At 38.7% G+C, this 14,451-nt stretch overlaps 1 protein-coding gene and 1 pseudogene across 2 annotated transcripts in view; both read right to left on the bottom strand.

Moving 5' to 3' along the window:
• TTBK2 (tau tubulin kinase 2) overlaps positions 1 to 14,451 on the bottom strand; it is a 202,924-nt gene that overhangs the window by 86,171 nt on the left and 102,302 nt on the right. For both annotated transcript variants that reach the window (XM_004709382.2, XM_045286486.1), the window contains 2 exons: positions 6,562 to 6,702; positions 4,452 to 4,556 (listed from right to left, as the gene is read on the bottom strand). In XM_004709382.2, the coding sequence (XP_004709439.1) occupies positions 4,452 to 4,556; positions 6,562 to 6,702 (246 nt within the window). The remainder of the gene's footprint in view (positions 1 to 4,451; positions 4,557 to 6,561; positions 6,703 to 14,451) is intronic.
• Positions 1,305 to 2,129, bottom strand: LOC105979201 (annotated as a pseudogene).

Consider the following 14,451-nt stretch of genomic DNA (forward strand, 5'->3'; position numbering starts at 1 on the left):
GAGCCAGTCAGGGTGCAGTACAGCACTGATGAAACAAACAACTTTCCTCTAGTTCTTAAATGCTTCCTCCAGTCCCCACTATCTGACACCAATTCTACCTTACAAATCCAGTTAGACCAGAGCAAGTATACTGGTACCAAGAGCTGGAAACACAGAGAACCCAGAGGACAGATAAACACTTCAGGACCAAGTAGCCATACTAGGAGGGGAAAGGGACCGTGGGAGGAGATAGGGAGAACCAATCACAATGATCTACCACCTTTAACTCCCTCCCAAGGGGATGGACAACAGAAAAGTGGGTGAAGGGAGACATCGGTCAGTCTAAGACATGAAAAGATAATAATAATTTATAAATTATCAAGGGTTCAGGAGGGATGTAGGGAGGTGGGGAAGGGGAAATGAGCTGATACCAAGGGCTCAAGTAGAAAGAAAATGTTTTGAGAATGAAGAGGGTAACACATGTACAAATGTACTTGACATAATGGATGAATGTATGGATTGTGATAAGAGTTGTACGAGCCCCCTATAAAATGATTTTTTTTACTATTAAAATAATTTTAAAAAAATAACTTAATGTGTCTTTAGTTTGTTCACAGATAGACTTTTGATATCAGTACATGTACACAACCCCACACATATTTTAACATCGAGGGACTTGGAACCATCACAGTTAATCATATATATATAGATTTCATGGTATCACAATTTCAACCTAATTATTTACTTGGTACAATCAATAGAAAGCAGTCCTAGATCTTAAAAGTAAAACAAATAAGAATTTGAAGCAAAAATGCAATCTTTGGGCAAGTAACACACCTCTTCCATGTTAAGCTCTAAAAATAATGACTATTCACCCTGAAGGCAAGTAACAATCAATGGTTTTAGATATTTAATAATCAACCTGTTCAGAAGTTCTGGTGTATAGATAAAAATAAACATTAAGTATTCAAATAATACAAGTATGAAGGGCCAAAATTTGGAAGCAATCTAATGAATTAAACTATACCATTAAGTTCATGCTCCATATACATATACATATTTTAAAGCTAAACAGTCATTTACTGCTATCAAACTCTTTTGAGTTTGGAGGTAGTCAAACATTAAGTAAGCACTCTAAGTGGGTTCCTTATGGTAAAAGCTACACCTGTTTTCTCGATTTTAAGTGTGGTTAAGATGTCGGGGCATTGAAGGGAGCAAGCTGAACCATCATCAGTACATAATAATTAAATAAAACATAGTTGAAATATTTCTTCTCTGAGAAGTCAGATACATGATTTTTCAAAAAATCACAAATTGATGCAGATTTAGTTGCTGACTTCAATTATAGCCCGGAACTGGCAATTTATGCCCATCTTTGGCTTCAAAAAAAGTATAAGAAAGAGTGATGAGATCAACATTCACCATTCTTGGATCTTCAGCAAATTCTGGATCAATGTAGAAAAACACTGGCATGTCTATTTCCTCTTGTGGATTAAGCCTTTGTTCTTCAAAACAGAAGCACTGTATTTTATTGAAATACTGTCCAGCTTCAAATGGTACAACATTGTATGTAGAAATTCCGATGACTGGCTTGCCAGTAGGATTCTTAGCTTTGTAAAATGCTAGTGCCGTCTCTCCTGGCACTACATATATTTCCATTTGCTGAGGTCTAAAGTTCCACTGGAGACTTGCATGCACATCTGCATTAAAGGTTACTTTAATAATACGATCCTTAGCAGGCACCATGTTTTCAATCTGGTCAGATCCATGGCCAGCTACTGCTGACCCTCCAAGTCCAGTAGTCTGGCAATAGAGCCGATAAAGGGGCACTGCGGCGTAGGACGCCCCCAGCATGGCCACGGCGGCGGTGCTCATGTACGTGAGGACAGTCTTGTTGCAGCGCGCGCGCGCGCGAATGGGTTCATGCTCTTCAGCTGCCGGGGCGGCTGCAAAGCCAGGCCCCGGGCCTGGCTCCGGAGCCCTCGCGTCCCGAGCTGCCTTAGCCCCCTGTCAGGAGCTCGGGTGCCATTGCGCCACAGGCTGAGAAGAGGCTCTAGCCTCTTTCCAGCTGTGGTCAGGGACACGGCGCGACTGCAGGGCCCGGCACACAGTTCGAAGCTCCTCCATGGCGTGAGCCAGAGCCCTCTCATAGCTTGCGGCCTCTCGCAGGAGCCCCAGTAAAATTATTTTAAACAAACAAAACAAAAACCTTACTGGGTTAAGAAAAGTGGGTGAAGAGAGACAGAGGTCGATGTAAAACATGGAAAAAATAATAATTTATAAATTATCAAGGGGGCATGGGGGAGACAGGGTGGGGAAGGGAGGGGAAAAAATGAAGAGCTGATACCAAGGGCTCAATTAGAAAGAAAGTGTTTTGAAAAAGATGATGACAACATGTGTACAGATGTGTTTGACACAATGGATATATGTATGGATTGTGCCAAGAGCTGTAGGAGCCCCCAATAAAATTATTTAAGGAAACAAATGGAGGGGCAACATGGCAGGGACAATATATCAGCGTGCAGTATAACACTGATGAAACACATAACTATCCTCTAGTTCTTTAAGATTTCCTCCCCTTACTATTACGGTTTTATTTGTTTTACCTCATTAATGTTAGACTTGTGTATATTCATTTGTATAATTAAGATTGTTAGATACAAGAAAGCCATGATAGATAACCCTTCAGAAATAGTACCAGGAGTAATAGTTCCATGAGGGAATGGGAAGTGAGGGGAGGAAAGGGGAGAAGGGGATGCTGATCGTACTGATGACTGTATAACCCCACTCAGAATTGTATGTGAGTGGATATATTGGATGGTGTAAGATGGGGTCAAAAAAAATTTTTTTTAACTAAACATCCCTGGAGAGAGGGATAGAGGGGGAGCTGATAAAGAGGATAAATAGTTCAAGAAGAAAATGTTTCAAAACTGATTGTGGTAGCAAATATACAATACTACTTGATATGATTGAACTATGAAATATTATGAACTCTGTATGAGCTCCCAGTAAAATGGTAAAAAAAAAAAGACTTTCCTCAACTTCCTAATCCCCATCCAAATGTCTACCTATTCAACTTTCTCTCACTTATGAAGGAAGAATTGTTCCTTCTCTAATCTAATAGACTAACCATTTCATTCGTACTCTGGGTTCCCTGTCAGTTATGCAAGAATTTGTATCCTGTAATTGTTCCTGTCTGCTCTACATCAAATTTTCATCTCTTGTCAGCCATTAACTATCAGTTCACAATTGTGCTACAGTAATTGTTATTAAAAAGAAGAGGGATGGAGAGATGTAGAAGGAAAGGGAGGACAGAGAACTAGAGAGTGTAAAGAAAAAATTTATTTCTCCTCCACAATTTCCCATTTCAGTACTCCTCTTTATAGCAAGCCAAATTGCTACGCTTTCCTATATTCCCCTTCTTCTGCTCCCCAACTCTCCAATTAGGTTTCTGTTGTTTCACTTAACTCTCATACGTCACCAATAGTGTCCACCTTGCCAAATCCAAATGGTCAGTTTTCAGTTTCTATTTTACATCTATGCAGCATCTGACACAGCTGATAATCCTAAATCGCTTCTTGAAGCACTTTCTTCACCCGGCTCCCAAGAAACTTTCCTGATTTTCCTCCTACCTCACTGGATGCTTTCCTTCTGTTTTCTTGTCTGATTCATAGTCCTTGTCTATCCTTCATCAAGTTGTCAAAGATTCCCAAGGGCTCAGACTCATGACTTTGCTTCATATACCCTAGATAATCTCATCCAGTTCAATTTTTAAAAAAAATACCATTTATAAGCAAATTACTCCAAATTTTCTAATACCTTCAACCCTGATTTCTCTGTTGAGCTTCAGGTTTGCATTTCTAATCTTTGTTGTTGTTGTTTTCATCTGGAATCTATGGGGTCCTTCAAACTTATAGAAAACTCTTATTTTTTCTCTCATCAGACCCACTCATCCTTTTCTCAATTATAGTTAATAGCATGACTACTAATTAAGTCCTAAAATCTAGGACGCATTCTAGAGTCCTCTCACTTCCTACATCTAATACAGAAGCAAATCTTGTTGAATCATTCTTTAAAATATATCCTAAAATATAACTACATCTCACCACTTTCAGTCACATGCTAATGCCCTATTCCAGTCACCATCATTTATTTATGAAACATGGCATTAACCTTTTCACTTTTTCTTCTGATTCCATTCATGTAGCATGTAGAAAGGGCCTCAGAATGTAAAAACCTCTATCCCATAGGGTTAGTGTATTCACCTACAAGACCACTCTAAATTTGCCTCTAATTTTTTTTTCACATGCTACAACTTTCAATAATAAACATTAACGTAATTCTATAATTTAATCATAAAATCGATGTGCCACTTCTTGGAGGATATCCATCCTGATAATAAGCATTTCTTAAGAGTGATACTATTAATAATAGTTTTATTCTAAAGTATTTAATAATATGAGAGATCTTACTGGTCTGACGTCACCACAGGAATTGGTAAATTGTCGAGCCAAGCCAAAATCCAGCATATAACATTTTCTACATGTACTAGGAAAGCGACCCATGGCGAAGTTTGACTAGAAAAATCAAGAAGAAAAATATACATATTCTTAAAATACTTAGTTCTTTTTACATTACCCTTCCTATGTTTAATTCTTTCTATTTAAACTCTACATAACACCTTACAAATAGACTATTTTAGTATATGATGCTTACTGTGTATTAATATATAATTTAATTGTGAGTTTTGCTAATGCCTAGGAGCCCTGGTGGTGCAGGGATTAAGCACTCAGCTTGCTACCTGAAAGGTGAGAGGTGTGACTACCAGCTGCTCCGTGGAAAAAAGATGTGCAATCTGCTTCTCTAAAGATATTGCAGCCTTGGAAAACTTACAGGGAAGGTCCTCTGCCCTATTCACTATGAATGAGAATCAAATATAAGTGATAGCAGTGGGGTTGGTTTTGGGGGCGTTTTATCAAGCGAGGATCAGATGAAAGGAACACTGGTGGACAAGTGCTGGATTGACTGCTAATTGCAAAATTGGCTATTTAAACTCATCAAAGGTGTTGCAGGAGGAAGATGATGCTGTCTGCTCCCATAAAGATTTACAAGCCTCTGAAATCCTATACAGGGTCACTATAAATGTGCAAAGTTACACAGAACATGGATTTAATAGAAATAGAATACTAAATGCCTTAAAATTCTAAACTGTCACTGCTTACATGACACCTAAATCCTATGTTTTAAAATATAAGGAATTAAGAGTAGACAAACACAAATACATATCTTGGAAATTTAAGAACACCCTGAAGGAAAAAAAAGAATATCCTGAATTTTACTAAATCTAAAAAATGAGATAATTTAAGGAAACCATTTAAAAATTTTTAAAATGAAAATATATTTTGCATTATTCTCTTAATAAAAATAAACAATATTAAATGACTATAAATTTGTAAGAACAGGCATGGAAAGGTATTTGTAAAGGCAAAAGTCAAGTTTTTAGCTTCAACTAAAAGAAAAGTACTACTTAGGGAGCATGCTGATGAAAATGGAAATTTCAGATCACTCGGTTCTCAAAGAATAAGGGTTTGGTTTAAAGATAAGATTAGAAGAAAGGCTGTATTAAATTTGTTTCTACTATAATGCTTTTAGTTAGCATTTTAATTAAAACAGTTTTAGAGTTTTATAAATAATACAGCAATATAGAACTATAATTTTCAAATGCAACAACATATGATAAATTTAGAGTAGATATAATATATCAGAAGGAGCCATTATGATGCAGTGGGTTAATCTTTTGGCTGCTAACCAAAAGGTCAGCCATTCAAGCCATCAGCAGCAATGTGGAGGAAAGATGAGGTAGTCTGTTTCTATACAGATTTTCAAGCTTAAAACCCTTCTGGAATTCTACTCTGTCCTAGAAGGTTGCTACAAGTTAGAATTGGCTTGGAGGCAGTGGGTTTTTTGAATGGTATATTAGAAATGGGCCATTTCTCTTGTGAGATATGAAACAACAACAAATAAAGCATAAAAACACGTTTCACAGTTGCAGAAATTACAATCTCTAAGAAAAACAGAATAGAATAAATATATTATCACAATATCCCTCAGGAGAAAAATAAATCTTTAACATTTGATAATTTCTTAAAAGTACCATTTGTCATGTTATAAATAGTCCAGAGAATACAATACCAACATCTAAAAGCTATCTAAAAACATATACACATATAGGGAAAAAATAGTATCAGGAAACATTAATCCAAAACTTGATACCAATTTAAGTATAAAGCTAAGAAGGCATGTTAGTCTAAATAATTTTTAATTTGGTAGATAGCAACATTTTCATTATTCATGAAAAATCCTAAAAATCAAGTTGTAGTTTGTAATGATCACCTTTTTAAAAATTATGTTTTTGCTTCCAGGTCTCAAAAGAAACAAAAATACCTATTGAATTTAATCAGAGAAAATACAGAAAAATGTATTTTTAATTTACTCAATACAATCTTTTTTTTTTTTTAACTGTTTACAATCTTGAGGACAACTAACAAGGGCCTTCTGTGCCTTGTCTGGAAAAGCCCCTACCGGTTTGATGTCTCGGTGCAAGAATCCCACAGAATGGATGCTTTCAATAGATTCCAAAATCTGTTTGCCCAGCCGAAGAGTGGTGCTAATGGTGAAAGTGCCCCGGGATTGGCTACGGCGTAGATCTGCTAGATTCCGACCCTGTGAAAACCAAATAAACAATTTCAAAAGTGGTACTAAAATGTGTAAGAGAAGGCTAGGGAGTTTTAACCTACCATTAACAATATTTTGTCTGAAACAGCAAAGGTTTTTGCCCAAATTGTGATACTCTCCATCAAGAGAACAGATTTCCTTAAGAAAATGACATGAATGTTTCAAACAGATTTAAGAAAACTAAAGTTTCTTCAGTATATCATGTTTCCCTTGTTTGCTGTCATAATAAAAGTCTTGCTATTTTAAAAGATATAAAATATATAACATAAAGCAGTAATTCTTATAACTATATAAGGTGACCAGACGTCCCGCTTTTGGCTGGAAAGTCCCAATTTTTAACAATTTTTCCTGCGTCCTGCAGCATTTTTAAAAAGTCCCAGTCTTTGGAAAGAATGCACGACAACCTAGGGTATAGGGTTTTCGGCTGCCATGTGGCTATTTTGCCAGGATATGAGTTTTACCAATGGTGTCCTGCTTTACCAATGTTAAAATCTGGTCAGCTTAATCTAACATATACCCACACATGTTACTTAGCCTTTTGCATTAATTTTCTTCATATCATAGGGGCTGGGCAATGAGTATCTACCTCACAAAATTTTGTGAGGATTAAAAAAAATAATATATGCAAAGTGCCGAGAACTCTGACACAGTAGGTACTCAATGATTGCCAACGACTGTTATTAAAACCAAGTATGGTACATTTTAAATACTCCTAACCCACTGCCATTCTGTCATTTATGTCTCATAGTGACCTTATATAACAAAGTAGAACTGCCCCATAAGGTTTCCAAGGATGCAAATCTTTAAGGGAGCAGAAAGCCTCATCTTTTGCCCTCATCAAAGCAGCCGGTAGATTTTAATTGCTGACCTTAAAGTTGCAAGTTTTTCAACCACTGAGCCCCAGGACTGCCTCAATTACTTGTTTCACTCACTCCCTGCCACTGAGTTGATTTAGACTCAATATAAACACAATTGATATATCTGACACAGTAGATATATATTGCTTTTTTCTACTGCTGTGAGTAAATATAGCAGTAGATCAAAGAATTGAAGGAGGCCTGGAGGTGTAGAAAGGTCAGTAGTTTGAATCCAATAGCCGGTCTATGGGAGAAAGATTTTCTGCCTTCTTGGAAACCGAAAGGGGCAGTTCCACTCTGTCTTACAGGGTTGCTCTGAGTCTAAATCAACTCAGTGGCAGGGAGTGAGTGAAACAAGTAATTGAGGCAATCCTGGGGCTCAGTGGTTGAAAAACTTGCAACTTTAAGGTCAGCAATTAAAATCTACCGGCTGCTTTGATGAGGGCAAAAGATGAGGCTTTCTGCTCCCTTAAAGATTTGCATCCTTGGAAACCTTATGGGGCAGTTCTACTTTGTTATATAAGGTCACTATGAGACATAAATGACAGAATGGCAGTGGGTTAGGAGTATTTAAAATGTACCATACTTGGTTTTAATAACAGTCGTTGGCAATCATTGAGTACCTACTGTGTCAGAGTTCTAGGCACTTTGCATATATTATAGTACCCTAAATAGATATTATTATATGTTTTAAAATAAAGAAACTGACCAAGACTCAAAAAGATTAATCTGTTAAGTAAAACGTTCTTAAAATCTGTCTTTTTCCCCCCACTGTCCCACTGAAAAATGCTCCTTGTTGCTTAGGTAACCAATCAATACCTCAATGAGAACCAGCCCTCAATAAGGGCTACACCCCTGTAGTTCTATCTTCCAAAGAGTAGAAAGAGGCCTTTTCCACACCACAGGAGATGTTCAATATCTCTATTTCTTTATTCCCAAAATTCACTAGTACGTTTAGGGTTGAAATTAATACCATCACTTCAACTAAAAAGTTGATTCATTTCTGAAATATTAAATTTTTAGGTCACTTAAACATTAAGTAAAATTAAAGAATAAGGAATAATGGTGATGTTGGGTAAGCATTGGAAAGCTAACTGAAAAACTGACTGTTTAAGTCACCAGCTGCTCCACGGGAGCGATGAGGCTCTCTGCTCCCATAAGGATTTACAGTCTTAGAAACCCTACATAGGGTTGCTATGAGTTAGAATCCACTTGATGACAATGAATCTGAGTGGGTTTAAAAAAGAATAATAAATGTGACAGAATGCTCCCTCACCTTACAAACTTTGGACACATTATCCGGAGAGATCAGTCCCTGAAAAAGGTTACAATGAGACCCTCTCCGAAAGTCCACTTAAGCACACCTAACAACAAGGAACTTAAAAGGAGAATGGTGACACTGTCAGGTAACTGTGGGATTGTTAACTGCAGGGCTGTCAACTCAAATCTACCAGCTGCTCACTGGGAGAAACGTACTGTAACTGTCTACACCGGTAAATATTTACAGCCTAAGAAACCCTATATATCAGTGGTTCTCAACCTTCCTAGGGCTGCAACCCTTTTATACAGTTCCTCATGTTGTGGTGACCCCCAAGCATAAAATTATTTTCGTTGCTACCTCATCATTGTAATTTTGCTACTGTTATGAATCGGGCAACCCCTTGCAAGTCTGGCTAGACCAGAGGATGTACACTTGTACAGATAGGAACTGGAAACACAGGGAATCCAGGGCGGATGATCCCTATAGGACCAGTGGTGTGAGTGACGAAACAGGGAGGGTAGTGGGAGAGTGGGTAGGAAAGAGGGAACCGATTACAAGGAGCTATACGTGACCTCCTCCCTGGGGGACGGACAACAGAAAAGTGGGTGAAGGGAGACGTTGGACAGGGAAAAGATATGACAAAATAACAATTTATAAACTATCAAGGGCTCATGAGGGAGGGGAAGCGAGGAGTGAGGGGAAAAATGAGGACCTAATGCAGGGGGTTTAGTGGAAAGAAAATGTTTTGAGAATGATGAGGGCAATGAATGTACAAATGTGCTTTACACAATTGATGTGTGTATGGATTGTGATAAGAGTTGTATGAGCCCCTAATAAAATGATTTAAAAAAAAAAAGGAAAAGAAAACGGGTCGTTCAACACCCAAAGGGGTCACGACCTAACAAGTTGAGAACCACTGCTATATAGGCTCATTATGAGCAGCAATGAACTCAATGGCAAACAAGGGGGTAAGGGGAGTGTTGGAATTTGAAAATTACAGATATGTGAGGAGCCTTTCACTTTATAGTTTCTTTTAAATGAAATTTTCCCACAGCATATATTAACTGCTAGTGTTTTGTTGTTTGAAATGTAGGGCAAGCTTGTTACTTAACAAAGCAGAATTCATTATAAATGCAAAGTGTGGGGCAACCTAGAGGGAAGGGATTTTTAATCCCTTGTGAGTACCTAATGACTCATTAGCATTATAATAGTTTTTTTCCTAAAAGAATTGTGATTGCCAAATACATTCCTAAAATAAAACTGAAACTTTCTTTTTAAAAAGCAAGCACCATCACAAAACCTTTCCAAACTACAGCATTTGCACTGGATTTGTGTAATTTAGATTGTTGAAGATTTAGATCTTTCAAAGTGTTAGATCTAGATATCAATTAGCTAAGGTTGGGAAGAATATGTGGGAAAAACTCCTTAACATTATAAATAGATACAGGTTTGATTCAACAATTTAACTTCATTGTAATTTTTTTTTTAGAAAAATGGAAAATGGAAAAAAAATCGAGAGCAATCTATATTTGCATCTATAAATGAATGGTTAAATAAGTTAAAGGGCAATCATCTTATTAATGATATGTGGTGCTGTTGTTAGGGGCCTTCAAGTTGGCTACAACTCATAGTGAACCTAGGTATATCAGCGTGAAACACTACCCAGTCTTGCACCATCATCACAGTTTTGAAGTCTGAGCCCACTGTTGCAGCCACTGTGTTAATCCATCTTCTTGATGGACTTCTATGTTTATGAAGACCCTCTAACTACCAAGCATGATGCCATCTTCCCAGGACTGGTGTTTCCTAAAACCATGACAAAAGCAAGTGAGATAAAGTCACACCATCCTTGTTTCTAGTCATCATTCTGGAGGTAATTCTTTAAGATGGACTTGTTTGTTCTTCGATTCTTAGCCAACACTACAATTAAAATATGTCTGTAGTCTTCCTTTCACATGCATATGAGGCAACTGAAATACAATGGATTAATGCACAGAGAGGACCATATGGCTGTCCCCACTACGAGACACAACATCCCTCACTGGCCCATAGCCCTACAGGGGACAACACTGCAGACAATGTGGGAATTGCACCCGATCTGACCCTGACACACCGAGGCAAAACACTAAGGGAGTGCAGCAGAACAGCAAAGGGAGCAGAGCAAGGAAGTCCAGAGGGAATACCAGAAATAGACTTTGGGGCCAGGGTATGACACTCTATCAAATTTGACCAGAAAATACTCCTAAAGGTCAACAAACAGACCTTGAACTATTTACAGGCTTTTCTTTTTTCTGGTCATTGGTTTCTGGTTGTTGTTTTGTTGCTTTGTTTTGCTCTGTCTTGTTTTTGTGCATATTATTATCTCTGCAGGTCTATCTAGATAAGATAGGCTGGCTAAACAATCTGGAGGAGAAAACAACGGGAAAAACGGTTGGGGAGGACATAGGAGAGGGGCAGGTGGGGGAATGGAAGTGGTGTTAACAAACCCAGGGATAAGCGAACAGCAAGTGATCCAAAATCAGAGACGAGGAAGGTGTAAAAGGCCTGGTAAGGCTTGATCAAGGGCAAGGTAACTGAGAGGAATTGCTGAAATTCAAATGAAGGCTGAACATGATAGTGGGACAAGAGGAAAGTAAAAGGAAATAGAGGAAATAACTAGGAGGCAAAGGACATTTACAGAGGTCTAAATACAGGCATGTACATATGTAAATATATTTATATGAGGAAGTGGAAATATATCTATGTGTATATATTTATAAGTTTAATATTAAGGTAGCAGATGGATATTGAAACTCCACTCTAGTACTCCCTCAATGCAAGAACACTTTGTTCTATTCAACTGGCATTCCATGACGCACACAAAGCGGGTGCATATGCAAATGTGAAGAAAGCTGATGGTGCCTGGCTATCAAAAGGTATAGCATCTGGGGTCTTAAAAACTTGAAGGTAAACAAGAGGCCATCTAGCTGAGAAGCAATAAAGCCCACATGGAAGAAGCACACCAGTCTGTGTGATCACGAGGTGTCAAAGGGATCAGGTATCAGGCATCAAAGAACAAGAAATAATATCACTGAGAATGTGGGGCAGTGCAAAGCGGGGACCCAAGACCCATCTGTAGGCAACTAGACATCCCCTTACAGAAGGGTCACAGGGAGGAGACAAGCCAGGCAGGGTACAGTGTAGCAATGATGAAAACATACTACTTTTCTCTAGTTCTTAAATGCTTGCTCCCCCACCACTCCACTATCATGATCCCAATTCTACTTTACAAGTCTGGCTAGACCAGAGGATGTACACTGGTACACATAGGAACTGGAAACACAGGGAATCCAGGACAGAAGAACCCAAAAGACAATTGGTGAGTGTGGCAATACCAGGAGGGTAGAGGGAAGGTGGGGTAGAAAAGGGGGAACTGATCACAAGGATCTACATATAACCCCCTCCCTGGGGGATGGACAACAAAAAAGTGAAGGGAGACAACAGACAGTATAAGATATGACAAAACAATAATAATTTATAAAATATCAAGGGTTCATGAGGGAGGGGGAGGGAGGGGAAAAACTAGGGGCTGATACCAAGGGCTTAAGTAGAAAGGAAATGTTTTGAGAGTGATGACGGCAACAAATGTACAAATGTGCTGGAACAATGGATGGATGTATGGATTGTGAAAAGAGTTTTATGTGCCCCCAATAAAATGATTAAAAAAAAGAAGAAATACGATGGTGTGGGTCAGGTGCATCTTCATCTTCAAAGTGACATCTTTGCTCTTTAACACGTCAAAGGGCTTGTGCAGATCTGCTCACAGCAATATGGCATTTGATTTCTTGACTATGACTTCTGTGAGCACTGGGTTTAGATACAAGTAAAATGAAGTCCTGGAAATGTCAATCTTTTGTCCACTTATGATGATGTCGAGTTATGAGGATTTGTGTTCTTCACACTGAGTTGTAATTCATATTAAAGGCTGCAGCTTTTGATTTTCATCAAGATTGTGTCATTTGCATATCACAGGTTGTTAACAAACCTTCCTCCAATCCTGATGCCAGCTTCTCTGATTATATACTTAGCACATAATTGAATAAGTATGATGAGAGCACACAACCCTGAGGAGCATCTTTCCTGATCTCACATACAGTATCCCTCGTTCTGTTTGAACAACTGCCTTTGGGTCTACATTCAGATTGTGCATGAGCACAATTAAGTGTTCTGGAATCCTATTCTTCTCAAGGCCTTCCATAGTTTGTTTTGATTCACACAGTCAAATGCTTTTGCAAAGTCAATAAGACACAAGTAAACATCTTTCTGGTATTCTCTGCTTTCAGCAAACACCCACCTGACATCAGCAGTGATATCTCTCAATCCAAGCCCTCTTTTGAATTTGGCTTGACAACCTGGCAGCTCCTCATTGATGTATACTGCTGCTAACATTTAAAAATTACCTTCAGGAAAATTTTACTTGCATGTGATATTAATATTGTTCAATATTTCCTCATTCTGTTGACCACTATTCTTTAAAATGGGCATAAATGTGGATTTCATCTTTCAGTAGGCTAGGTAGCCGTCTTTCAAATTTCTTGAATATATTAGTGAGGTGTCAACTGCTGCATCAGGAATTGGCAACAAAAAAGTGAAGGGAGACATCAGACAGTATAAGACTGATATTCCTCCAATTCCCAATCCTTGTTTTACCCTAATGGCTTCAGTGCAATTCGCACTTTTTCTTTCAATACCACTGGTTCTTCATCATATTCTACCTCTTGAAGTGGTTGGATGTCAACTCATATTTCTGGTAGTCTCTGTGCATTCCTTCCATTTTCTTCTGATGCTTCCTCAATCAATCAATATTCTGCCCATGGGATCCCATGTGGAGCACATCTTGGCCCACCAGGCCTTGAGGACGATGTTCCCGCTCAGAGCAGCCAGTCCACAGAGAGGACCACATGGCCGGCCTCACTAGGAGACATGACGTCTCTCATTGACCCATAGCCCTACAAGGGACAACACTGGAGACAGTGCGGGAATTGCGCCTGATCTGACCCTGCCACACCGAGGCAAAATACTAACGCGGTACAACAGAACAGCAAGGGAACAGAGCGGCGAGGTCCCCAGGGAATGCTGAAGGTGAACTTTTGGTACAGGGCTTGGTGCCCCAACAGACTGGACTGGAAAACACTCCTAAAGGCCAACAAACAGTCCTTGAACTAACTACAAGCTTTTCTTCTTGGTGTGTGTGTTTTTTGTGGGGTTTTTTCTGTCATTGGTTTGTTGTCGTTGTTGTTTTATTCTATATTGTTGCTCAGTTTTGCTCTGTCTTGTTTTTGTGCATGTTATTATCTCCACAGGTCTGTCTAAATAAGATAGGCTGGAGGAACAATCTTGGAGGAGAAAACAATGGGACTGACAATTCCGGGGGGACATGGAAGAGGGGGAGGTGAGGGGAAAGGTAGTGGTGTTAACAAACCCAGGGACAAGAGAACAACAAGTGATCCAAATCAGTGGTGAGAAGGGTACAAGAGACCTGGAAGGGTGTGATCAAGGGTAATGTAACTAAGAGGAATTACTGAAACCCAAATGATGACTGAGCATGACAGTGGGACAAGAGGAAAGTCAAAGGAAATA

Source organism: Echinops telfairi, unplaced genomic scaffold (assembly GCF_000313985.2).
Source record: "Echinops telfairi isolate 266 unplaced genomic scaffold, ASM31398v2 ScPeMD7_8;HRSCAF=38, whole genome shotgun sequence".
NCBI classification, from domain to species: Eukaryota; Metazoa; Chordata; class Mammalia; order Afrosoricida; family Tenrecidae; genus Echinops; species Echinops telfairi.